Here is a 27,781-nt window from a genome sequence, read left to right as displayed (position 1 = left end):
GGCCACGACGACTTCAAAAGACACGGTGATCAATATTGCGAAAAATAAACACTCTTTCTTGCCTGCAATCCAAGTGCGGTGTCCACAGAAGTGACAAGTACGGTCTTTGCGCTGTCCACAGGTAGAACCTCCGCCACCCTGACTTTCCTGAGCAAGTACAAGAGTAGTGCTCCGACTATAGAACATAACGCTGCCAGTTGCAGCCCGAGCGATAACCACGTTAAGGTGTCCATTGAGTTTAATGCGTTTTCATTTCCTCACGTGAGATCTGAAACAAACAACACGGAATGATATATAGGTAAATGACTTGTTATGTAACATAGCAACAGGTTTTATGGTGTAAAACATTTACTTCGAAACGTGACTTTAAGCCTGAATTATGGCTTGTGTTCTTAGATTATATTATATTTATTTTTCTTTAATGTTTTTCTTTTCTTTTTGCCTACCTATTTTTTTCCTACCTATACTGATAGCCTTGAGAGGCTATACCAGCTTCTTCTTGGCGTGTAGGTGAGCTCACGGGGCTCAAACTGAGTGTATCGCTAGCACTGGCCCTAGCAAGAGCAGTGCTTCGCAGAATCTACCACCGAATCGGAAACGGGACCAACTGAGAAGATCCGGCGAGAAACTCAGTGGGCTGTGTCTATGTGTTAATTCAATCATCGAGCCCTTCGTCGCAAGCGACGGGTTCGACGAGGACGGTGACCGGACCTACCTATACCAGTCACCTCTGGGGCTTGTTTGTCTTAGCTTCAGCGATCGTATAGACGACCTCACGGGACTCAGCCTGGTGACTTTCTAACACTAGCCTTAGTAAGGTCTGTACTTCGCTGAATCTACCACCGGATCGGAATCGCGACCCACTGAGAAGATCCGGCCAGGAACTCAGTGGGATTTAATGTTATTGGTAATTGTCATTTAAACCGCTCTAAATTTGGTAGAAGAGCTTATTGCCCATCTAGTATTGAATGGTTCCAGAGATCGTAGTAATCACAATGTTGGTAGTGTTATTAACCACCTTGAGATATGATAACAGATTTAACTCGATTCTTTAACGACTATCCCACTTTTCTAACAGGAGTGCATGGCTGCATCGCTGCAGGAATCGACAAAGCACTAGTACCTACTCGTGTGTACGTACCCGTACAGTAGTAATGTTTCAAAGCTCCAAGCGTCTATTATAATCGTTTCAGTATTGGTTCGTTAAGTATAAAATTTAATAATAATATATAATAATACTAATATTTAACTTATTACTAATACAGAAATACTTTTATGTTATATAATAGTTCAATAGTTAAATACTTTTTTATATATTCTCGTAGAATCAATTAGTATATTGCTGTAGGAAGGATGTGGGTTGGATGCGACCGTATCACAATGGCGATCAACATAGTAATTATAATTTAGTTGTATTCGACGATCGGCTCTCGCCTACACGTATGTAGAATTACAACGAATAATGAGTGATCTTGATTTTTTCGGTCTAGATGCTCACTTTCTTCTAGAACCTAGACAATTGCGAGTAAACACCAAAACATGTTGCAAGATATGAGATCGAAAAGTCAATTGGATTGAGAGTACAGTCTCCTATCCATTAAGCCGTAATGCACGATTCCTTTTCGGAAGAGCAACAGGAAAAGGCTCGAAAATAAGACCGCTTATGCATTAGGTATTTCAAGGATAACCTAGTAGGTATGCTCAGATGTGAGGGCGGGAACGGAGGAGAGATTTACCAACAACTAAACTCCGAAGGATGCCTATTTGCTCAAAGAGAGATCCATCTATCAGAAGAGTGAACAAAAATTCAGGAGGATGATGCTATGGACTGAGTTTCGCGACGAACTCTCAGACGAGTACTGTACCTTTGCTCCGGTTGCTGCTAGCGTCAGAACTAATAACGTCCAACAGCACTGAGAATGGATCAAACGCAAATGTTCACGATTGACTTCCACGATGAAGGAATAACATCGTGTAATAAAATTCAAACCCGCAAAATTATAATTTGCGTAATTACTGGTGGTAGGACCTCTTGTGAGTCCGCGCGGGTAGGTACCACCGCCCCGCCTATTTCTGCCGTGAAGCAGTAATGCGTTTCGGCTTGAAGGGTGGGGCAGCCGTTGTAATTATACTTGAGACCTTAGAACTTATATCTCAAGGTGGGTGGCGCATTTACGTTGTAGTTGTCTATGGGCTCCAGTAAACACTTAACAACCACGTGGCTGTGAGCTCATCTACCCATTTAAGCAATAAAAAAAAGCTAAACTTTGAAGGATGCTTATTAGCACAAGGAGAGATCCATCTATCAAAAGATTGAACAAACATTCAGCAGGATGATGCTATGGACTGAGTTTCACGACGAACTCTTGGACGAGTACTGTAACTTTGCTCCGGTTTCTGCTAGCGTCAGAAGTAATAACGTCCAACAGCACCGAGAACAGATCAAACGGATCTATAAAATTTCAACTACAATGCGCATTATGTTACGAGAGCTTGTAATATTGTAAAGAAACAAAGCGACTACTGCAAGTAATGTATAGGTAGGCATTATGTCATTAAATAAAACACCGGTCAGTACTCAAAGTGATGTCTAGTTCGTAACGCTGCTATTACAAAATGAAAGTCCTTTTCTAAATGATCTTTTTGTCGGTTCCGGATGTAAGGTGATCAGCAAAATCATCAAATGCACAACAGATCAATGCCGAGATTAGAAATAAATAATTATTCATGTGTCGATGTTTGAAATTAGATAGGCGTTTGATTTCAAATCACTTTCTATTCATTCACGACACAGAATATACTTGCTTTTTGTTACATACTCCTTTAATAAAACATATTTCTTGAATAAAATAATCATAAAGTCGGAACAAATTATTTAGAGTAATAAGGCATTGATAAGTTTTTAACAAAAAACCTATACGTAGCATTATGACACGCTCTTCTCTACAAAGCAAGTTTAAACATGAATCCTATATTTACCGTACGATCCAGCTGTCTCTGGCGTCTATTGGAACGGTAACCGCTTGCCATCACGTGGGCCCTAAGCACGTTTGTAGGTGGTAATGAAGACGCGAGTCAAAGTCAAAAACTTCATAATTGCTGTCTAATATTTCATATACGCAATGGTTAAAATTACTGATTCACTAAAAATAGTAAAACGTTCTCTGTATTCAAATCGTAATTAAATTAACATACAGGATGTTATTTTTTATATTTACGAAGCTGGTCTGCGGTTGATCACATCGATCGTTGTCATTACGAGATATGATCCAACTAAAAGACGCATAAAAGCGTGGGAGTGCGCATTGTGTATTGTTTTTTCTGGCGATTAAATGAAGAAGATCAGGGTCAAAGGTTTTTAAATGAATCATTTCAATCTTGATAAAAGAAAAAGATGATTGTGGTTGTAAACGATACCAATTAAGCAGGGAACAATTTTAAAATGTTGTTCCACGATCGAAGATTTTATGTCAGTGAATTACAATGAATTTAAATAAAATTCAACTGAATATTCAATATTCAAATATCGACGAACAATACCTTGGACGTCCGTGACCACGAAAAATTTAAACGAAAAGTTGGAAATGATATAATCACACTAAAAACACGAGATTAAACCGTGAAAGTAGTTTTAATTATTTGTACGACTCGCAAAAACCTAAGAATATTCAATGTGTTTTTTTAAAGAACGTTTTAAATCAGATATGACCTTGATGATTTTAATTTTATTTACGTAATTTTTTTTGATCTTCAAGCTTGGTGAGAAATGTCGTTCGATCTTGGGACATGGAAGATTTTTCTAGAAATAATAGTTTCCCGACGTGCATTTACAACTGTTAATGAAATGACAATATAATCCCTCGAAATAAATGAAACCCGTGTAGTTTTTTACGGTTCTATTGAGACCGCGTGGATCGGTGCCACTATTCACTCTTCACTGGTGGTAGGACCTCTTGGGAGTCCGCACGGGTAGGTACCACCACCCCGCCTATTTCCGCCGTGAAGCAGTAATGCGTTTCGGTTCGAAGGGTGGGGTAGCCGTTGTAACTATACTGAGACCTTAGAACTTATATCTCAAGGTGGGTGGCGCATTTACGTTGTAGATGTCTATGGGCTCCAGTAACCACTTAACACCAGGTAGGCTGTGAGCTCGTCCAACCATCTAAGCAATAAAAATAAAAAATAAAAATATTCTGCTCGTTTTTGCTACCAATTGGTCATATTTTTCAGTTTTAAACTTATCAAACGGAATAGAGCTTTATTCGAACAGCTTGACACTGACATAAAGACAAAAATATTTACGGTCCAATAGAAAATCGGGCACATTAAAAAGTATTAAATCTTTAATGTCAAAGATTTTTAAAAAGTTCATAATGATTCTCCTGGTAACTTTGACTACCGCTGGCTCTTTTACATACGTTTCATTACTATGACTTCGAAGAGGCGGGATTCTTCACGAAACTCATTTCAAAGAGTACAGTTCCGTATTTAGTTTTATAGCTTTACCCATCACTGTATAGTTCTATAACGTTTTATAGTCATCTTGTTTACTTGCTCTTTGATCTGACAATCCTAAAAATATTTTAATCGTTTTCTGTTTTGTTATTTGATACTTTAATGTTGTTTTACAAAAAGAAATTTCATTTCTATTATAACAATGATAGCTATTATTGTTTTGTATAGTTTGTGAAGAAAGTTATACTACACTAAATTGATACAGACATAAGTACAACCATATGTTGTTAAATGAAGATATATTTCAGATTAGTTTATTCCAGGTTTTGTTCTTCTCGAACGATTTTGAAGCTATCTGTTAATGCAAAAGGTTTTTTTTTTATTGCCATTGTAGGCAGACGAGCATACGGCCCACCTGATGGTACGTGGTCACCGTCGCTCATGGACGTCAGCAATGCCAGGGGCAGAGCCAAGCCGCTGCCTACAAAAATGTGGTGTTACCATTTTTAAAGTTAATCAATGGCTTGTTAATACAATATGGAGTGGTTTTTACGCTAGTGGTCCAGCGGCCTTACGTATTATATGTTTCTCAGTCAAAGTTTCACAAGCTTCTTACCAAGTCCATACCATTATTCGTTAAGACACCCATTCTATTTTAAGCTACAGCGTATTTATTAGAGTTCGAATAATTTCTCTTTATGAGGTAAACGTATCCAGCAGTTACTGAGAGGTATGCGAAAAACATTTTCCATACCCGAATAAACATACACTATAAATGATAATACGTAAATAGATTACTTTCAAGATCAATGCATCCTTGCACGAAGCTAACAAAACTACATTTTAGATCTTATTCTTTATGTTTCAGTTAATAGTGCTTAATTGTACCCACACAAATCTTGACCAAATTGATTCTGGCAATTCTTCTACAGTGATAGATTCCATTCCAAATTGACAATAATGTCATAATATAACTATTTCGAAGTGAGAAAGGTTTTTTATGGACTCGAATGAAAGACATTTTGATTTTTTAAATATTTTAGTATGGCAACCTTTTTTTGACATATTTAAGTTTAAATACTTTACCATGAAACTGAGCAAAGGTTTTTAAAGCTTTTTAAAGAGTCCGAGAGAAACAAAGATATAAATAGAGATACCGAGAAACTCTAAACGTCTTAAAACGAATTTCTGAAACATTTGCCGGACTAAATTTAGCACACACCGAGTGTCGCGAACTTTTACCTCTGTAAATCGAAACAGATGCTTTTTTTTAGGACTCGCTTTCTTTTCTACATTACGGAAATGGGCATGTGAATAAGTTTATGAAGCCACAGTTCGAACATACAACGTCATTAACTTCTGGAATTCCGTATTCAGCATATTTTGTTTTATCTAATCTATACTAATTTATAAATCTACAGTGGTTTTTACGGATGTTCCGTTGTAACTACTGAACCATGCATCCGATTGACTTGAAACTTGGTATCCATGTAGAAAATACACGTACTTAATGGATATAATATTTATATGAGTGTTGGACTCCCTAATAATAATGACAATAAATAATAATGTTAATTTTAAATGCGCAGCGAAGCGGGCGAGTACGGCTATACCCTATAATATATTAAAGTATTTAGGATCGTATGATATTTTTTGAGAATTACCGTCATCTTAAAGGTTAATATGGAGGTATTAGCCCTAGAAAAACCTTGATCAATACCTTACGCTTTTGCTGTTAATAACACAATTAACCCAATTTCTCAACACACCGGAACTCGGTGAGCATACAAATTAGGTATAGGCACAACCATTATTAGACACGTGCAATAGGCCCGCTGTTTGAGTGTTGTGAACCGTTTCGTTATACGATTACCGTTGCCCAATTATACTATGAATATTTATCACTTCAATATATTAACGGCCGTCTGGTGTAGTGGTAAGTGACATGGTCACTACACAAGGGGGTCGCGGGTTCGAATCCCGCCAAGGGAAGATATTTGTATGATAAATATAAATGTCTTTTCCAGGGTTATGGATGTATATTAAATATATGTATGTTTATAATAAAAATCTTACATTTATATCCGTTATCTCGTACCTGTAACACAAGTTCTTTACGAACTTATCACGGGACCAGTTAACATGGCGTGATTGTTAGTAAAAGTATAAAAATATAAAAAATATATAAATATTAAGCCACATTGCACGGTAAGTCAGAGTAAAACAGTTTTTTTTTAACTGTAGGTACTTATTGAATACAGAATGTAATGAGACTAATTTAAAACAAATTTAGCGTTTTAATCCTGTGTTTATTATAAATATCGGTCAGTTAGTAACCACGAAAACTGTAAGGTATTCGTGTAAGGTAAACATCGGATATAATTAACGCGATATTAAGCCGTAAAAGTTATTTAAATGTCAATCGTGTTTAAGACTCGCAAAAACCGAAGAAAATACTGTATTGTTAAGTGTAGTCTTAAGTCATCGTGGCCTAAAGGATAAGACGTGTTCGAATCTCAGGCGGGTACCAATTTTTATAATGAAATACGTACTCAACAAATGTTCACGTTTGACTTCCATGGTGAAGGAATAACATCGTGTAATAAAAAAACAAAATGTGTGCAATTCACACGTGGTAGAAGTGAAACCTTCCAAAATTAAAATACAATTATCCTAAACGTCTTAAGTATATGTAAAATTTTGTCATTAGTAAATAATTGTAAGGTAGCGCCCCCTGTGAATTGATATTTTAATTTCACGTATAATCCTAAATTAAAATTCACTACAAGAGCTTTCATACACACGTTAGTATTAAAAAATCTCACAGATGGCGCTGTATTAAATAGTATGTATATTTCTGTCTCATTCTTTGTATTTGTGTCTCTTACCTGTCGTTTTTTCCGTTGCATCCGGTTTGAAATCACAACGATTCTAAAGAAGTTTTCACTTCAAAAATCAAATCCGCAAAATTATAATTTACGTAATTACTGGTGGTAGGACCTGTTGTGAGTCCGCACGGGTAGATACCACTAGCCTTCTTATTTCGGCCGTGAAGCAGTAATGCATTGTACTGTAAAAACGGAGACTTAGAACTCATGTTTAAAGGTGGTGGCGACATTCACGCTGAGCTTCGCTAACCATTTGACCCCAGGTGGGCCGTGAGCTCGTTCTAAGCAATATTTTTAGGTCCTATACATATAAATAAAATTGGAGTGTCTGTTTGTAATATTGAAATAACTTTATATTGAAATAGCTTTTTACTACATGCATATGAATATATATACGGTACATACACCAAAATAACATTTTTTACAAATTTTGTCTGTCTGCCGGTCTGCTTGTACCGGCTAATCTCCGAAACGGCTGGACCGATTTTGAGGAAACGGTCTCTGATAGGTAGCTGATGATCTAAGGAGTAACTTAGGCTACTTTTTTTAGACTAGCTTCACACACCCGGCGTCACCCACGATACGATAATAACCGCGGGTAACATCGCGGGACTCAACTATTCAATAATACAATTTAATGTTTCCGAAGCAAAGCGAGGGCGGGTCGCTAGTTGATAAATATAAACTTCCAGTTCTTACTTGTTCGTATCAGTATTGAAATCATAAAATTACTGTCATTCATACGCCAGCTGCCTTCACTTTCGATTGTGGATTTCTTATGATGTAAAAATAATTATGCTAAAAACTAGTTTTATGCTTAATTCGGCTGCCGTTTCATTGAAGACGATAAGGCAGTAAAGTAAATTTCGCTGTTCCGATGAAAACGAATAAAACTCGTAGAAATTGTGTTCGTTCCAAATAATTCTAATATGTACCAAATATGTTTTATGCAAATTAATTTGTTATTAATTTAACTATTTTTTATTATGTGAACGCGCGTATTCTTTTTTTTTTATACGAAAATTTAGCTTTCGTTCTGTTTCTTTAAATCAGCCGAAAAAAAGAAAAATATTCCTCGGAAAATTCAGAACAGGATTGAATATACATAGTTTATATTGCAATGCAAGCCGGTCAGTAATGGCAAGTGACGTTCGCCTGTCAAAATCTTACTCAATAGCAAACAGAATGCAATTACAATGCGTCAGCTACACGCGTAGTATCTGTTGATTGTTTAGTCGTTTCACTTTGTTGTAATAGAGTATGAGCTTATTAAATGAACGACGATTACAGGAAGTGAATGCCTTATAACATTCGAAACTAATTTTTGTTTATTATTTTAACGAACTAAAGCTATTAAGACCAAGACTAAGTCTAGTAGTGAAGTTCTTTCTCAAGGCTTCCAACAAAGTAATTAAAATATTTTGTGTGCATTTAATTTATTCGAAAATAACAAAACTGCTCACTGCTTGTAAAATGAAAAAAATAATGAAATATGTCCATTGAACAAATTAACTTTTATCAAGCATTTCTTAATATTAAATCTAGGATCTATTTTTAAATATTATGCTATAAGGAAAAAAAAACAATAAACACATTTTACGGCAGTTAAATTTTAAAACCATCATATTCTAATTTAAGCGAAGAACTTAATCTGTTTACTGGCCCATACAGAACATCTCATTAATTAATTTGCAAGCAACTATGGTGTGCCAACAGCCCATAACGTTTATTACCAAATAAAAGTAAAATTATAATTATACACGCTAATTGCTACTGCAAATACAGCAAAAGTGAAATTAAAGAGAAAGAATGAATCAAATAAATCGCGTTCAAACTTCAAGTATAATAAGATTAAGAGAATTGTGTTCTTGAGAACAGATACGTCCAGTTTAAAAAACGTTGAAAACGATAAATATTACTTCATTTTTAACAAACATTTGTAGATTTTTAATTTTCACTGAAAGGTAAAAAACTTCATGTATTTCAGACCAATTTAATTTATTAGAACTAGTAACATCTAGTATGTGTGCGCTTGCATTCCTAGCATTGCAATAGTCTGGTGGTAGGACGTCTTGTGAGTCCGCAGGCGTAGGTACCACCACCCTGTCTATTTCTGCCGTGAAGCAGTAATGCGTTTCGGTTTGAAGGGTGGGGCAGACGTCGTAACTATACTGAGACCTTAGAACTGATATCTCAAGGTGGGTGGCGGCATTTACGTTGTAGATGTCTACGGGCTGTGAGCTCATCCACCCAACTAAGCAATAAAAAACAAGTCTGTTTAGCAACGGAGACACTTTCGATTAGGCAGACAGAGACTCCTAATTTTTTTTGATAATATTCAATCCAACTATTAACTAGTATATATGCCTAATATCTACTACTTCCGTCTAGTAGTTCTAGTCTTTAAAATACCGGTATTCTCTTCACCGTACCTCGTCTCTACAAAATTATCTTCGCTTTTATAATGGTCATCAGCAAAATTCCTGTTGACATTATATGTGGTTATTACTGCTCAATCACGACTTAAGAAGATGAGTTCATCGAACTTAAAGTGGAAATCATTTCTAATATAGATTGAGCGCCCGAGGCGATATTAACATACAGGGTTCTATTAAAGTAACTGTAATTAAAAAATAACCGATTTTGAATTGAGATTCGTTAATCTGTAATAAAGTTAAATATTCCAAGAATAGTCCAGATCTTGCGGCTCGAGAAAATCGGCTTCAATGATGTCTTTGATTCACTACCGGTAGGCACTTTCGGTAGGCAGCAGCTTGGCTCTGCCCCTGGTATTGCTGACGTCCATGAGCGAACCACTTACCATCCGGTGGGCCGTATGCTCGTCTGCCTGCTCGGGCAATAAAAAAAAACTACCAACGAATCTCGAATGTAAATTTCAATAGTGATAGGTCCAGTATATGAAGTGTCGTAACACCTTTGTCCGCTCATTAGTTAAGGTCGATAGGTGCTCGTCGTCGTAGTGAAAGTCGCGAAAGTACCGCGGTTTTTCTACTGTGGCTACCTCGACACGCGCCTACTTATCGAACAGACACGGCCATTGAATCGTAATTGTTGATTGTAGAGGACAAGAGAAATTTTATAATAGTTCGCTGTCGTCACCTGTGTTTTCATTTATAACATAAGTTAATCATGTAAAAACTGAGACCTTGTAACTCATATCTCAAGGAATTTGGCAGCATTTACGTTGTAGACGTCTGTGGGTTCGTGTAAACACGTAATATCAGGTGGGCCGTGAGCTCGTCTATCCATCTAAGCAATAAAAATAGGTTATTTTGAAAAAAAACACGTAATATCAGGTGGGCCGTGAGCTCGTCTATCCATCTAAGCAATAAAAATAGGTTATTTTGAAAAAAACATAGGGTACTTCAATGTTTTATTTGTAGACTGATGACCATGTATGGTATGGGTTATTTATTGTCAACTCTGGAAATTATCAACACCAATTAACGGTACCTATCGCTATTCCCAATCGCTATAGCTATGACTATGGCTAAGAATCTTCAACACTTATTTTTTAAGAACGATGTGACATATTATTATGTAACTTGCGGCTATTTTGTACTTGCACTAAAGGGTTTTTTTTAAATGTACCATATACATGAAGTGGCTCTCTTCCGGATGTTACGTCATTATTAAGCTTTCACTCAAACTCAAAACAAGAATGACACATCAGTGTTCACTTTCATATCGCACATATTATTAATTTTTTCTCTAAGCTCCTGTCATTTTTGTGTATACTGTGACATTAGCAAAATCAATGCTTAAGGTGTTGGTGCCACTTTATTATTTAAAAAAAAACCTTTTTTCTTTCTTTATGTACTTCCAGAATTGTTTGAAAAACATGTTAATATTAATGTAGAAAATCTATTTTCTACATTATGCCAATATTTCAACAAGTTAAAGTTATGTATATTATAAACATTTTCATCTGGTTATTTCTTCAGTGGATTTCTCAATTAATTTTAGTTAGTACATACGTTACAATCCCATTTATTATTATAATAAAATCCCATTTAAAACGTAAGCATCGCTCGGAAAATTGTTCTTATTTCCGAATAGTTAGAGTAACAATAGATACAATTGTAAAACAAACATCCACGTGCCGCCGTGACTAATGTTGGCGTTCGTCTTTCCTCGGCTGAGAAGAGATCAATGACCTTGCTGCGAGAGGTAATTGTCCTGTGGAGTGGACGACTTCGAATTCACAGGAAATAGCTTATGCACATAAAATGAAGTATAATAAGTACTACTTATTTGGCTTTTCTTATTTATTTTTTACCTATATAAATATAGTAATGAGTGAATTTTTCAATTAGGTATTACCAATGATTTTTTATACAACAGATATGTTACCTTCATAACTGTAACTTCATAACAGTAACTGACTCTTCAAATCTGATCGCGCCATATATATCTACATACCTACCGATATAGTACACACACATGTTGACAAGTAGCATTAATGAAAAGTACAAAAGATGGGATAAGCGCGTGAGTAAAAAAGATAGCTATAATTGGAACGATTGCACTTGTTATATTATTATTGCATTTGTTTAGACGCGACTAAAGACGAAACGTCCCAATTGGCCTGTTTTCGAGTCTTCACTTGACGTGCGCTTGAAACATATCTGCTTCTTTTTACTTATAAAATATCATTGGGTATTACGTATTTAATCTGAAATGTTCTCTCAAATTGCTGTCATATCAGATATCCCCATCTGTACGTAAAGCTTTCTTATTATTTATACAGAAGTTTTAAGTCACGCATTGCATCATTAACTGCAAGTATAAAAACAACTTTTGTAAATGTACTCGAAACAGCCCGTTAAATTAAGAGTCTAAATAGAGCTTGAAATAACGCAATATTTATTAGCAAAGGGGCTCGTTAATGCAGATGTGGTCACTATACGTGTTATTGTAACATCATCGTATCATCATTCATAATGAGAACGCGTACTGAATTAGTTCCACGGGTCTTTCGTCTTATTCACTACATTATCTTAAGTCTAATAGTAATATTGATAAGCAGATCAGTATTGTAGGGTTTTTTTATTTGATTCATAATTTTCCAAACTCAGTAATAGACATATAGACTGTGGTGCATTAATTAGCGCGTCTGACTGGTGGAGAAAATTACATCTTATGTATCAAGGTATATTATAATTCACATTGTGATCTTTTAGATTTCAATAACCACCACACGCTCACCAGGTGGGCCCTGAGATCATTCATCCGTTAATGCAAAAAAAAGTTTTTAACAAATCCTTTTAGACACAAATATTGTACGAATATTAAAATATATATATGAATATATGTTTGTAAACAACTAGACCTGTGAATTATTTAACCGGGTCACCCGAAACCCGAAATAGTACAAAATTCAGTTCAATTTTGTACTATTTCGGGTTTCAATATAAATCTAGGCGGCAAAACATTAACGCAAGCTACATGTTTTTAATATGAAAGTTTGCGGTAGTTTATTCTAAATCTGTAGTCGATTGTGTTAGCTTTCGAACTAAAATACATTCAATCAATCATCCTGAAAGTCGATGAAAACATTCAAGTAAGACACAAGGCTGTATTACTCGATATAAGTACATTGTCAAAACAATATAACTAGTCAGGTCATAAGTATTGTCACACAGTAAAAACTTTTCTTTTAGAATGTTGGCCACAAAAAAGTTTATTGAATTCGAATTTCGAATTGTTCCTGAAAATAAAAATGTATACTTTTAGAATTTTACTCATATTTTTAAATATGGAGTGGACGCTTAAAGAAGACCGTGTTGCAGTTATTGCGTTGCATCGTTGCGGTTACGCGCTAATTCAAATTTTTAACATACTGAAAAATTTGAATATAACCAAAAGATTCGTTTATCGTACCATCAAACGATACAATGAAGACTCTAGTGTAGATGACAGGTCAAGAAGTGGTCGCCCTCGGTCTGTCAGGACTCCAGCAATGATTAAAATCTGTGAAGGCGCGAATTCAAAAAAATCCCAAACGTAAGCAGAAACTGTTGGCCGTTCAGATGGGGTTAAGCAGAACCACGGTGAAAAGGGTGTTAAATGAAGACTTAGGGCTTCGGGCATATCGAAGAAAAACAGGACATCGTTTGAATGCTCGTCTAATGGACCTGAGACTGAAGAGATGCCGCGCTTTGTTGAAGCGGTACGCTGGAAAAAAATATCGGGAAATTCTTTTTTCGGATGAAAAAATGTTTACCGTAGAAGAGAGCTACAACAAACAAAATGATAAGGTGTACGCACACAGTAGTGAAGAAGCGAGCAACCGTATTCCGCGTGTCCAACGAGGTCATTTTCCATCCTCGCTCATGGTATGGTTGGGAGTTTCTTATTGGGGCTTAACAGAGGTACATTTTTGTGAGAAAGGTGTAAAAACGAATGCAGTTGTGTATCAAAATACAGTCCTGACGAACCTTGTGGAACCTGTTTCTCATACCATGTTCAATAACAGGCACTGGGTATTCCAACAAGATTCGGCGCCAGCTCATAGAGCGAAGAGCACACAAGACTGGCTGGCGGCGCGTGAAATCGACTTCATCCGGCACGAAGACTGGCCCTCCTCCAGTCCAGATTTGAATCCGTTAGATTACAAGATATGGCAACACTTGGAGGAAAAGGCGTGCTCAAAGCCTCATCCCAATTTGGAGTCACTCAAGACATCCTTGATTAAGGCAGCCGCCGATATTGACATGGACCTCGTTCGTGCTGCGATAGACGACTGGCCGCGCAGATTGAAGGCCTGTATTCAAAATCACGGAGGTAATTTTGAATAAACTTTAGTGTCATAAGAATCTATGTTTTGTTAAGTTCATTTTGGTATATGAATGGTTACATAATGAATAAACTTGTTTCAATTATTTTACATTAAACATGTGACAGAATTTATGACCTGACTAGGTATTATGGTCTAAGTTATTAACGCACTATCATCAATAGAGCCATCGAATTTATAATATAGAATCTATCTGTTTACTATTTGATGAAAGAACTATGCTTTAGTAACAAATTAAACGTTATTACCACATGTTTCGCTATTATAGTGTGTATCCATAATTTTAGTATCCGGGGAAAACACACATAATATCCGGAATTATGCATATGCCTATTAAACATATTGTGGTGAATAGATCAAATTAAAACTAAAGTGCGAGGTCCTCTAAATGAATACAATGGACGGTTGGACGAGCTCACAGTCCACCTGGTGTTAAGTGGTTACTGGAGCCCATAGACATCTACAGCGGAAATGCGCCACCCACCTTGAGATATAAGTTCTAAGGTCTCAGTATAGTTACAACGGCTGCCCCACCCTTCAAACCGAAACGCATTACTGCTTCACGGCAGAAATAGGCAGGGTGGTGGTACCCACCTGTGCGGACACACAAGAGGTCCTTCCACTAGTAATTACGCAAATTAGAAGTTTTGGGGTTTGATTTTTACTACACAATGTTATTTCTTCACCATGGAAGTCAATCGTGAACATTTGTTAAATACGTATTTCATTAGAAAAATTGGTACCCGCCTGCGGCATTCGAATACCGGTGCATCGCTACATAAGAATACACTGGGGGTCATATCCTTTAGGCCACGACGACTTCAAGCTATTCTCCGAGTAATACTAAAAATAGTAATATAAAATTAAATATTTGATAACTTGATTACCAAGACTAGAGGACGTTGTTTTCGGGAATTACATGTCCTTCTTCAAACGAGGCTTGTGGAGTGTACTTAGCGATAGGCAGCGGCTTGGCTGTACCCCTGGCATTGCTGACATCTATGGGCGACGGTAACCATTCACCATCAGGTGGGCCGTAAGCTCGTCTGCCTACAAAGGCAATAAAAAAAATTATCGGGAATTTGAAACCACCTTGTTTCCTTGTAAACGATTCTTCTCATTAATTTTAGTAGATACTAACAGTAAAATTTAATTTTTATAAACCAAATGTTCGGTTCGCAATAAATTTTGTATGCCAATCGACACTAAAATCACTTCCCATTTCAATCTAACAACTTTCTGTTATTATGGTGTCAATTAAATAATTTTCGACTCATGAATTTGTTTTTATTTCTATTAAAAAATGCTGTAACTATCTTATGTTCAATTTTTATTCAAATTTGTTGAAAAGTAATAGTATGTTTGGCCTCACTTCGAGAAGGTCAAGTAATCACTTTTAGTTTTAATTGGTATAAACATTGAAGTCTGCATTAAACAGACACAACTGGATTGTTAAATTTTAAACTAAACTAAAAGTTAGACTTAGGCTTTCGTTTCATTCAAATTCAATATACTTAATTATTATTTTGAAAACTGAGCTTTAATAGTTGCAGGTACTTACTTAATTTAAGTTTAAAAAAAGTGTTGATTTAAGCAAAGCCCACAAGTATTAAGCCACTAGGACTATTTTGCTCAGTAGCAATCTAATGAGTAGCAGCGGAAGACGTAACGTAGGACGCCCCCTGGTTAGGTGGTGCGATGACCTCCGCACGGTGGCCGACAAGCAGTGGATGAGGAGAGCCGCAGACCGGGCTCAGTGGTGTGGATTGGGAGAGGCCTATATCCAGCAGTGGACGACTGTGGGCTGTTGATGATGATGATGATGAATCTAACTTTAAAATAATACCGGTTGAACAGAATGTATTGAAATTAATTCATGACTTTCACATGAATTTCATACAATATTGGATTTTTAACGAAATTTTACTTCTCTGTTTATTATAACGTTCAACCAAAAAAGCGCTTTGATCTTGGCATTTCAAATATCTCAAAAATCCTTCACCGACAAGCCACAGGTTAATTGGCTCACTAAGAGGTACACTAGTGATACGATAAGTTTGAAAGTATAATTTTATTTGTCTAATGTGTAGGAGAGAAGCAAGTATGCATTTCGATTTAAAGAGTAGGTATCACTCTTAAATCAGTTTTGGACCTCAAATCTCAAGACGGCGGAATTCACAACACCATCTATAAGCTCTAGTTACAACTTTGCTGACTCGTATAGCTTTCCTCGTCAAAAAAAAGCGGTAAATCAGACTATGAGTTGCGAAATTCAACCTCATTTCGTCGGTTGCAAAACCTGCTGTTTTTCTAATGCGTCTTCTAATACAAGTTGATTGTGTTGCGTGCACTGAAACATCGGTTGTGTTATTCGTGAACAAACAGCTCGTTAGTGGCACGCCGAAAAATACTGACAAAAACTGCTGCCGCAACTGTGTCTGATGTGATGGATACTTCAGATTTTACGGTTGTAATAATCGAATGCGTGGTCAAATTAAATGTAGTGTCTCTAATGTAACATTTGAACGCATTATTTGAAAGAATATTAGGCAGAACATTACTTTTAAATATAATTCCTTCGAAAGCAAGCTTACGGACCATGAGCGTTACCAGGCACACAGACAAGTCGCTCCCGAATTTTAACATTTATAAACATTTCGTTGGCCGATGAAATGTGATCTATGCGTTAAAAAATTTTTTTTCTACCTAAGCTGATAAGCGACCGACTAAGTAGATCCAGCAAGAAACTCAGTGGGCTGTATCCATGAGTTAGTTTACTCGCCCAACACTTCGTCGCAAAGCAATTAGCGAGCAATATAAAACATATAAATGTATGTAAATTGAGAGGTTTTAGTATATAGATAATATCAATTGGAAAACTATTTAGGGAACTATAAATTATTACTTAAATTATTTTCTCTGAATTTTGTTTCTGAACTTTATTTCGACTAAAGAAATCTTCACAGACCCCATTGACATCGCCACCTTGAAACAACGTCGAGGTTTGAAACCTGCATTGGAATAACAGCTGGAAATGAGTATTTAAATAATAGATACACACACGTACACTGCCTACAATATAATAAAACATCGAACACGCCGTAGGATGTAATTAATTATATAAATACTTGAATGGCTTTAGTATATTTTCGTAATTATAAAATGGGAAAAGTAATTGAAAATGATGAGTATAAGAACTAATTTCGTTGGATTGGGTGTTTATTTCATACCAGTTTTTCTACTAAAATATATTAATAAGAAATTTTATATCAGTAAACAAATACAAAAGCAAAAATATTACATTAGGCAAATAATATGTTTATATTACAATTTATTTCTGGCGAAACAACAGGACTTCAGAAATCCAAAATGGAAAATATAGTAATACTAGTGTGTCAAAAGAGTATTGATTATTTCCAATACCCCTCGCATATTTGTTTCTAAGCTAATGCATAAAACTGATTAGAATACATAAATATATGAATGTCTACAATACCTTAATTTTGTAAATACGCTTGACTGAAGGTTCTGGTACATCAAGCAAAGTTGTGCTACTGGTTTTTGTATATTGTGATGCATTACGAGCCACTCCTCCACATTCCAATGTAGACGACACGTTTGAAGTACTGTTGAATGTTTTTTATATTTGAAATTCAGAAGGATTAAATGCAAGATTATGTGATAATTCTTTAAATTTTCAGCATTCCAATATTTTTATTTTAAATCCTAATTATAAATAAGTCTAGAAGCGACTCTTTAAAGAGTCACTTTCCTGAGAAAAATGGGACATTAATTCAGCCGAGTCTGCCCAAGCATTGAATTTCCCTCTCCTTAAATTTTAATTTTTAATTTATTTTGTTAATATAGAAAGCAATAAAAAGAAATTTGTTATTAGATGCAAGGCACCAATCACTTTATAAGCACATAATTTCCTTTTAGCAATCCATACAACTAATAAAACATCAATAGTTGATTTCTTAATCGATTTTAATCCTGAAAGAGATTAAATCGAAACCCTATTGATAAGTTTTGTTTATGTATATCGAAGTGGCACAGCGAATATGCGAAGTTAACGGAACGCCTAATAGAAATACCGTTAAGTGTGTTTATGTCCCGAGGGGCGAAGCTACACGTGCGAGATTTGCTGTACATTTTCCGAATAATGAAATGTTATCGTGCGTTTGCCGAAATGTTTCTATCGTAAAACAATGTTGAATAATATGGAACAGTTTAAATGTGATAAGCTATGCTACACCACATCAAAGCTCATGTACAGTTAGACAAACAAAAAGACTTTAAGACAAAATAAATATTATAAGCCCGATACGATCAAGAACACGATGGAATTTTGAGAGACTAGACTTAAGATAAAACCATCCGAAATAAAAAAGTCATCGATAAGTAAGAAGACTTATGGAATCAAGCTGAAAATAAAATAAATGTAATAAAATAAAAAATATTTATTTCTGGCAACCAGTTTTAATTCCTCCTCTAAATTGTTCGAAGAATAAACAACTAATATGATAAATCAAAATCATTAGTCAAAAGAGAATACAGTAATTGTTATTGTTATATCGAAATTTACCACCCAAATAGATAATTAATACCAATAAAGGTTTTCGTATTTTCTCGGCAGAATAATGAGGTTAACAATGTTTACGCCGATAATATATTATGTTGCAATTGCAATAGAATTGAATTGTCTTAGGGACGGGAACAATGTAACAATGCGGTCTACAACAAAGGCGAAACAATTTGTAAACGGGGTTGAAAGTGTTAGTTTTCCAATTGACAGTTTATTGGCAGGCGCTAATGATACTTGTGGATATCGACGTTCACTTATTAGTAGGGCTACTTTAATACATGACAAAAAAGGGCAGAAAAGTGGAGGAGAGCTTAATCCCAACTTGAGATCAAGTAGTTTCTGGGGCCAAAGACAACAAAGCCAATTCCGCAACCCAAATCGAGAAATCGAAGTGTTAGCATTATTACCAACGAATACCGGTACCAGTAATTGCACGAATACTTATGACCTAAATTGTATTGGTCTATCATGTTCATATTTGTTTATCTAATATCTATCTCTATACATACGTTTAGCAGATTATGAACCAAGAATCTTAAATCACGGAGACGGTACATCGAAACAGTTACAAGCAATTACTACACCACAATGTTATCTCTTCATCAACAATTCTAGCCGTAACGTGTATCATAATAAAACCCTTGGGACGTACGTGAGACTGAGCCAAGGTCAAGCTGCGATGTTAAACGTCGCTGCAGGGCTTCGAAGAGAACAATCATGTATTTATAATTTAATAGCTGACCCGGCAAACGTTGTTTTGCCATATATAAGATTTCTAGGGTATTTCTAGTGTAGAAAAACAAAACTAAGTCATTGTGTGCAAGGATGTGGTAAATGAGTGAAAGAAGCATGTAGCACTGTGAACTATGAGGGAATATAAAAATAACAAAACCCCATTCAACCACACAATGCCAAAAAAAAAATTGTCCAAAAAATTAAAATTAATGTTAGGGGTGGACAAGGCTTATAGCTTAGGGGTATGAAAAATAGATAGTAGCCGATTCTCAGACCTACTGAACATGCATATAAAATTTCATAAAAATCGATCAAACCGTTTCAGAGGAGTATGGTAACTAACGTTGTGACACGAGAATTTTATATATTAGATAAGATTTTATTAAAGCAAAGCTTAAGCTGTTTAAAATTCCTAACGAGTCCACATTTTGTGATTGGCTGTGATTTGTGATTGGCTTTGAGAACAACTATATATATTACGATAAGTATGCTATCATAGTCACATAAATTCGAACGCAACACCCGTACGTAGTTTAAAGATGGAAATTGATTGTGATTTTAAATAAAGTTTTAGGATTTGAGTGGATCCTTACATTTTTTTAAAGGTAATTTTAAAATTAATTTTTTGGGACTTTTTATAGTGTGGCACGTCTGTCGAGCCCTCCCGTCGACAATAAACTAAATTATCACAGACAGAACGGGTATTATCAATCACCTCGTGTTTGATTCACTTCCACTCCACAACAGAATGTCATGTTACCATTCTATTTGTGGGCAGGAAATTACCGTTTGCGTGCATTATTACTCATGAAGTTTCCTGTATTGTGGTTTATATTGTTTGTAAGATTAATGTAAGTTAGAAATTTGGGGCTTAATAGAAATATGTCGTGTTCACGAGATTGAGTGCTGATTATATGATTGTCCGCGTTGTACCGAGCTGTACGAAAAGAAATTGATTCGCCAGGTAACTCTTAGATATTGTATGAGTCGCCATAGGTGTCAGAGATTTTCTGTCCGTCAAGGCTTATAAATAAATAAAGTTGCCGCGATTTTCTCTGGCCTTATTAGTTAATTTTATATAAAACAATGATACTGAATATGAATTAGGTAAATTAGAAATAGGTAAATTACTAACAATAAATTACATAAAAACTAAAGGTAACAAAATGAAAATTACGTTTTCTTAATTTCACGACGCACTAAATAGTCTGTGTATTATTAGTGAGTATTATTATTGTTATGTACAATTTTTTTTTATTTATTGTTTAGCTGGATGGACGAGCTCACGGCCCGCCCGATGTTAAGATGCTACTGGAGCCCATAGACATCCACAACGCAAATGCGCCACCCATCCTGAGATACCTATAAGTTCCAAGGACTCAGCACAGTTATTCTCGAAATTTTATGAATTTCGGTAAATACTGAAAACCGCGTGCCTAAGCCAAGGAGTTCATTTTTAGTGCTTATTTCGCCGGATGTTTCCTCGTTGGTATTTAATATAAAATGCGACCTAGGTGCTTTAAAAGAACATCTCAGTTCTATAGTTCATTATTAGATGAATTTTAATATCTCACAAAATAATCAATTATAAAAACGATCTAAGAGTGATTTTTGTATGACAAACAAAACACGTACCTAATTAAATAAAATTTGTTGATTATTTGCCATTTGCGAAGACAGCTGGATTGGTAAATTTACACAACATCAATTACAGCTACGGCTTCCAAAATATCAAGGGGCAGTCAACCGTGACACGTGCGTCATTATGAAAACAACCAGGTTTCAACTTACGAAATACGAATTTTTCTCTCGCAAACACTTTTCGCGAAGCCGGTCTTACGTACGCTGCACACAAGAAAACATAAAACTCGAATCATGCGTTATTATTACGTTGTGCTATTTCTATTATTTTTAAAACCGACCTGTTTTGCTTTCTGAATTCTTGGTATGTGTATATTGTTGTTAGTGTAATTTGTTATCGAGGCCCATTGAAACAAACGTTACTAACCACAAGACACGAGTTCGAAGTCTTATTATAAATTGAATTTTGTGTGTTTTGAATTATTTTAGCATCATAGATTCAATAAAAAGAGATGTGATTTTCTATAGTTTGGAAATGAGCTTACTGTAATCAAAAGCAATAATCATTTGTCATGTAGTACAGGCAATCAAAAAATTATAAAAACTAATAAAAAAGTAAATTAACAACACACATAAATATTTATAATTATAAATATTTATTTATTTATATGCTATTTATTTTAGAGCATCATAAATTAACCATGATTTTCCATACAAATTCATATCTTTTCATCAACAATTTTTTTAATGTTCTGTTTATAAATAGTCTTATATTGCAATTGTTAATAATACTAATACTATTTTACCTACTATAATTTAAGTTATTAGAAGTAATTTAGTGTGCTACATACCTTATCTGAACATAAAATAAATCATGTTCACATTCCGTGGAATTACGAAACATAACCGAAGTTTTGTTGGTAATTGGCCGGATTATTTCACGAAGTGTTTTCAACGTGAGTAGAATATAAGTGCCCTCGGTCGAATATTTAATAGAACTGAAAGTTGATTTGACATTCCCATAGACACAGTCTTCAAGTGTTTCTCGCCAGATCTTCTCAGTGGTTCGCTATTCTTTTTTTTCCTACCTAAGCTGACAGCCTTGAGAGGCTATGTCAGCGTAACCTTAAATAGTAGGTGAGCTCACGGAGCTCAAACCGGAGTGATGCTAACACTGACCCTGGCAAGAGCAGTGCTTCGCAGAATCTACCACCGGATCGGAAACGCGACCCACTCAGAAGATCCGGCGAGAAACTCAGTGGGCTGTGTCTATGGGTTAATTCGCTCGTCGAGCCCTTCGTCGCAAGCGACGGGTTCGACGAGGACGGTGACCGGTGCTTGTGGTACCTAAAAGCACCGTTAATGGATCGGGAGGATCCGTAATGACGTGTTTTGGGCGACGTCGACCGTTTACCATTCGGTCTACAGGATCGGATATGTAGCCGCCATTCTGATTCAGATAGATTCTGCTGCTAATGCCAGGGTCAGTGTTATCACATTCTTTCAGGTTGAGCCCCGTGAGCTCACCTACCAGTCACAGCGTAGCTGGAATAGCCCCTTAGGCTGCCTAAAGGAGAGCCTCTAGCCTTTAAATGACAACTAAAAACTTTTGTATCTGTTTTATGTATTCGTATTGAAAACAATAGATGTAATCTAAATTTTTTCGCTGGTAGCGAAAATTCAAAAGACTCGTGGAGTTAAACATACAAGATCCTATCATTTAAAATGAGTTTCATAAATTAAATTTAAAACAAATTACTAGATTACTACTATTACCAGACTACTATACTAAAATTGGAATCACACAGAGAATATTAACAATGCGCCTTCACAAGGATGACTCGAAAAGTCGTGAAGCGTTCCACATTTTTGATTTACTGGTGGTAGGAGCTCTTGTGAGTCCGCACGGGTAGTAACCACCACCCTGCCTATTTCTGCTGTGAAGCAGTAATACGTTTCGGTTTGAAGGGTGGAGCAGCCGTCGTGACTTATTGAGACCTTTAGCGGTATTTACGTTGCAGATGTCTATGGGATCCAGTAACCACTTAACACCAGATGGGCTGTGAGCTCGTCCACCCATCTAAGCAATAAAAAAAAACATACAACTATGCTCATTCATCATGATCATCATCACTCATCTCAATAAACATACTTTTCAATCGTCGCTTATCAAAGTCATAATCATCGTTCTGTCAGCGTCAACATCACCCTTGCCAAGAAGGCAGGGGGACCAAGTCCGGGCAGAGAGGGTCCCCACCGAGGCCCATTCCGTATCCCGTAAGGACCCGACGACAAAATTGCAAAGGAAGTCTTCATATGCAGGGGTGAAAGGCTGTTTGGGTTAAGCGATATTTCGCTTAATACGCGACATTTATCTTTGTAATTAAAGGTGTGTTTTATTTGGTACTAGTGACCCGCACTCACTTCGCTTCGGAAACATTAAATTTTATTATTGACTAGCGACCCGCCCTCGCTTCGCTTCGGAAACATTAAAACACACATGAAACAAAAAATTAAAAATAAAAAAATTAATAAAAAAAGTAGCCTATGTTCATCAGGGACAATGTCGGCTTCTAATGGAAAAACAATTTTTCAAATCGGTCCAGTAGTTTCGGAGCCTATTCGAAACAAACAAACAAACAAATCTTTCCTCTTTATAATATTAGTATAGATAGGCGAGTCCCGCCATGTTGCGCGCGGCACGACAATAACTGCGGGTGACGCCGCGGGGCGAATCTAGTCTAAAAAAGTAGCCTAAGTTACTCCTTATATCATCAGCTACCTATCAGTGAAAGTCCCGTCAAAATCGGTCCAGTCGCTTCAGGGATTAGTCGGAACCAACAGACAGACAGACAGACAAAAATTGTAAAAAATGTTATTTTGGTGTATGTACCGTATATATATTCATATATGCATGTAGTAAAAAGCGGTTATTTCAATACTAGAAATAGACACTCTAATTTTGTTTATCTGTATAGATTAGTATCAACAATTCGATGTTTTTAATTGACACTCAATTAAGTTTACCCGATCCAAATAGCTGATGAAGTTTTTTTATTGTGATATTTTTTCCAAATTTTTTACTTTGAATGGCTCTCCTCCCGTAAAGATGCAAAAATGTCGCTTAAGCCAAATAGCTTTTCAACCCTTGATATTATGTAAAACAAGTAAAACCCGGTCCGCTTTACTGGCCGATTTTTCATTTGAGTTTGATCCGATCTTTACCATACTTCACAAGATCGTCCCGCTAAGCCAGCCTGAAGGGTTCTTGAAGATTTCATGGAAATCGGTCCACACACACACACACGCCGATATAGCTTATAATGTTTTACTGATACAAGATCTAAGAGAATCTTAAATAGATATACGCTGAAGATACCGTTTAACATAAAATAGGTCGTTCCAAGTTGTTAAAACATCGAGATTAAGTTATATAAAAGACTTCTTGTTGTAACTGTTCACTACGAATGCATTCCGTGTTTATTGGCTGCAATTCATTGTTTACAAACAAACGCAGACCTGTCGTGTATCCATTGTGCTGTATGTGAATAGACAGAAATCTCTTTAACAATACCTTATTTTATGACCACTCAAAACAATTTGTTTGGTAATATGATAGGCTTGTTTACACAATAAGATATAACTCACCGAGTGCGGAATGCTGATAATAAAAGTAAACAGTTAACAAAATAAGAAACCATATTGTTTTAAGCTTTCGCGGCTTTATAGATTACACAGACTACCGGGATTTACCGGGATTTTACAACGATTTTCAAATTTAATTAGTTCCCGATATATCGCACCGTGGTCATGTGTAGATGGGATATCAGAACTTATTAAAATGTGAATATTTTGGTAAGAGCCTCTTAAATAATTATAACAATATGTGTAACAGAAACCAAAATCTTAGAATTTTTTGTTGACGCTACCAGACGAGCTTAGTACCCGCCGCTGACGGTAAATGATTATTGTCACTTTTGGAAGGAAGAAATGCCAGGGGCACAACCAAGCAGCTTCCCACAGCTACGCTTCTTATCTATTATGCCGATATTTTAAAAATTGTTTGATAATTGTGCCTCAATATTTTTTTAATTAATTAATAATGAATGACATAGAATATTGATTAAAAATCGTTTCGCGTATTGAAATGGAGTAAGGCTCAAATATGCATTGTTATTCATGTAAGCTCGAGGTCGATTGCATGCCTCAAAATCGATAAGGCCACGGTTAATTTTATTCATTACGGGCGCAGAGGAAAATCGATTATGTTTCGATGAACGAGTATTAATCTGTACTATGTAAGATTAAGTCGAGTAAATTTGAAACAGACAGAGAAATAAGATATTCGCTATCTCTCTTACAATTAGTAATCAAATTACCTGAGAGTGAGTTACGGATGTAAATAAAAGACGGCTTAATAGCAGTAAAATACATCGAAAAATTTACAAGTCAAAACCTATCGTAAATTATGTATGTAACTGGGAGTGTAGTTAAATCTCGCGAGGAGCTGCTAAGCCTTTTCTTGTTTATTGCTATGATAGGTGAATGAATTCACAGCACATCTAGTTTTAGGTGTTTGCCAGGAACTGTAGGATAGTTGATGGTAATCCATCTGAATGCTTTAGTTAGTCAATTGTTTGAAGTCTCAATTGTATTGTACAGTATAACGGCTGTTCCACAGTTCTATTTTTATTTACTCAGACGGGTGAACGATCTCACAATCCATCTGGTATTAAGTTACCGGAACCCAAGGATATCAACAATGTACATGCTACCACTCACCTTGACACATGAATTTTAAGTCTTAGTTCAACATAGTAGTTGCTTATAGTACAACGGCCCCACCCTCCAACCAGAACACGTTACTGCTTCGTGCCAGAAATTGGCAGGACAGTGGTACCTGACAATGCAGGCTTATAATGTAATATACTACGAGAATCGTCTGAATTTGTTCTATATCCAGGAAGGCGTTGACGCTATCGAAATCCTATCGAAATTGTAGATATTTGATGAAATTTGTCAAATTAATTGAACTGCATTCCGTAGCAGACTGCTCTGTTCGTAGGCAATCAAATTTTTCCGACCATATTGCCTGATAAAATCATGATCCAGATATAAAACGCTGTTTATAATCAACTCACAATATGTCCTATAAATCGAACGCCTTAGATGGCGATAACACAAAAAAAGGAATACTCCCGCAATGGAAATAAGTTATCATGCTCCTTAAAGGTAAAATGTAGATTGTTTTGTCTATAAGTTTATATCTAAGCTTCGTTCAAATTAGGTATCACATTGCTGTATGTGTATAAAAAGTATCAATAGAAGTGATAAATAATCCATGAGGCATCTCAGTCGCGTCATCTCCCGGCATTAACTGTGTAACCTTGAGTTGCTCGTTACGCTCGGAAGGTCGTAGGTACCGGTGTGTTTTTACTGAATCGCCACATAACACCGGCTTATTGTAACACGTATTTGAACTATAGCTTTGAGTGGTAGCGGTACCATGAACAAAAACACATTTGTATTCATCCAGGGCGCAAATTAATAGTGTCGTAATAAAAGGACTGTATCCAAAGCTGTTTAATTGGGACTCATTTCTTCGGGGAACACAAATTTGAGGAAAACAATTTTCAGTCGAATTTCATTGTATACGTAAATCTAAATGAAGTGTCATAGCTCATGAGAACTGTTATTTCTGTCTTTGCTCTGGACAGTTGAACGACCTCTAGGCCTGATCTTATGATTTCATAGAAGATCCCTCAGAAAGGTCTTGAAAGTTGATTCCCATTCAAACAAACTGCAGTACCTGCTCGTGTTCCGATTTCATAATTAACCATTTCCTCTCCTAATAAAATGTAATTAAGGCCCAAAATTATCATTCGCATCTACTGAATAAATCGTTTGTTGAATACACTAATTAAACGGTCGGCGGATACGCTTCAAATTTAATTGCACATATCAAAAGTCGGGTGTTTACGTAATTCTGTGTTAAGTAGGGATACTAGAATTCAGGTGGTTTGCGTAACACAAACGATTTTATAACGTTAAAATCAACATATTAGGTAGTAGCATCAGTTTCACTTCTTGATAGTAAATTTTATAAAGTTGTAATAAAACCTTTTTTTTTTGGCATATGTGCTTAAAGCTTAAAGAAGATTAGTCAGAGATTCGTCATTTATTTCAATTCACGTTTAAACGCCTAATTCGAAGTGAAAAAGGAAAGCTGCTATAATTTTAATAGTTACTAGCTTTTGCCTGCGACTTCGTCCGCGTGGAATAGTTACTTTGGCATAGCCCGATTTTGAAACATTCTTTATTGGTGCTCCGCTTGTATTGGTCTTAGCGTGATGTTACCTTTAGCCTTACCTTATGTTTCCTTTAACCTTTAGCCTTCCTCGATAAATGAGCTATCTAACACTGAAATGATTTTTCAAATAGAACCAGTAGTTTCTGAGATTAGCACGTTCAAACAAACAAACTCTTCAGATTTATGATATTAAGTATAGATTATTTGGCAAATGAACTCCGACTACCCTGGTTGGCCTGGCTAATTAGCTGGTTACAGCCACCCTCCATGAAACAAGAGACAAGACCGTTGTTTTTATCGTAACAGCAGCTGTTGTTGTGCACGAAGATTTTATGCCTACCGACACGGATTCGCAATATGGAGATAATTACGCAATTCATAAGTTGTTGAGGCTTGCTTTTATTATA

The 27,781-nt window shown here is 36.0% G+C and overlaps 1 protein-coding gene and 1 non-coding gene across 2 annotated transcripts in view; one reads left to right on the top strand and one right to left on the bottom strand.

Moving 5' to 3' along the window:
* The window catches only part of LOC149500996 (uncharacterized), a 59,709-nt gene that overhangs the window by 7,287 nt on the left and 24,641 nt on the right, over positions 1–27,781 (bottom strand). The window contains exon 2 of the mRNA XM_089734863.1: positions 63–268. Coding sequence (XP_089590989.1) covers positions 63–233 — 171 coding nt within the window. The 5' untranslated portion in view covers positions 234–268. The remainder of the gene's footprint in view (positions 1–62; positions 269–27,781) is intronic.
* On the top strand, positions 22,832–22,935 carry LOC149500997 (U6 spliceosomal RNA). The gene has a single exon (XR_016324639.1). It is a non-coding gene; the product is annotated as a U6 spliceosomal RNA (small nuclear RNA).

Source organism: Bombyx mandarina, chromosome 18 (assembly GCF_030267445.1).
Source record: "Bombyx mandarina strain Sakado chromosome 18, ASM3026744v2".
Classification (NCBI taxonomy): domain Eukaryota; kingdom Metazoa; phylum Arthropoda; class Insecta; order Lepidoptera; family Bombycidae; genus Bombyx; species Bombyx mandarina.
The sequence above is the reverse complement of the archived record's forward strand: the minus strand, read 5'-3'. Positions and strand labels throughout refer to the sequence as shown.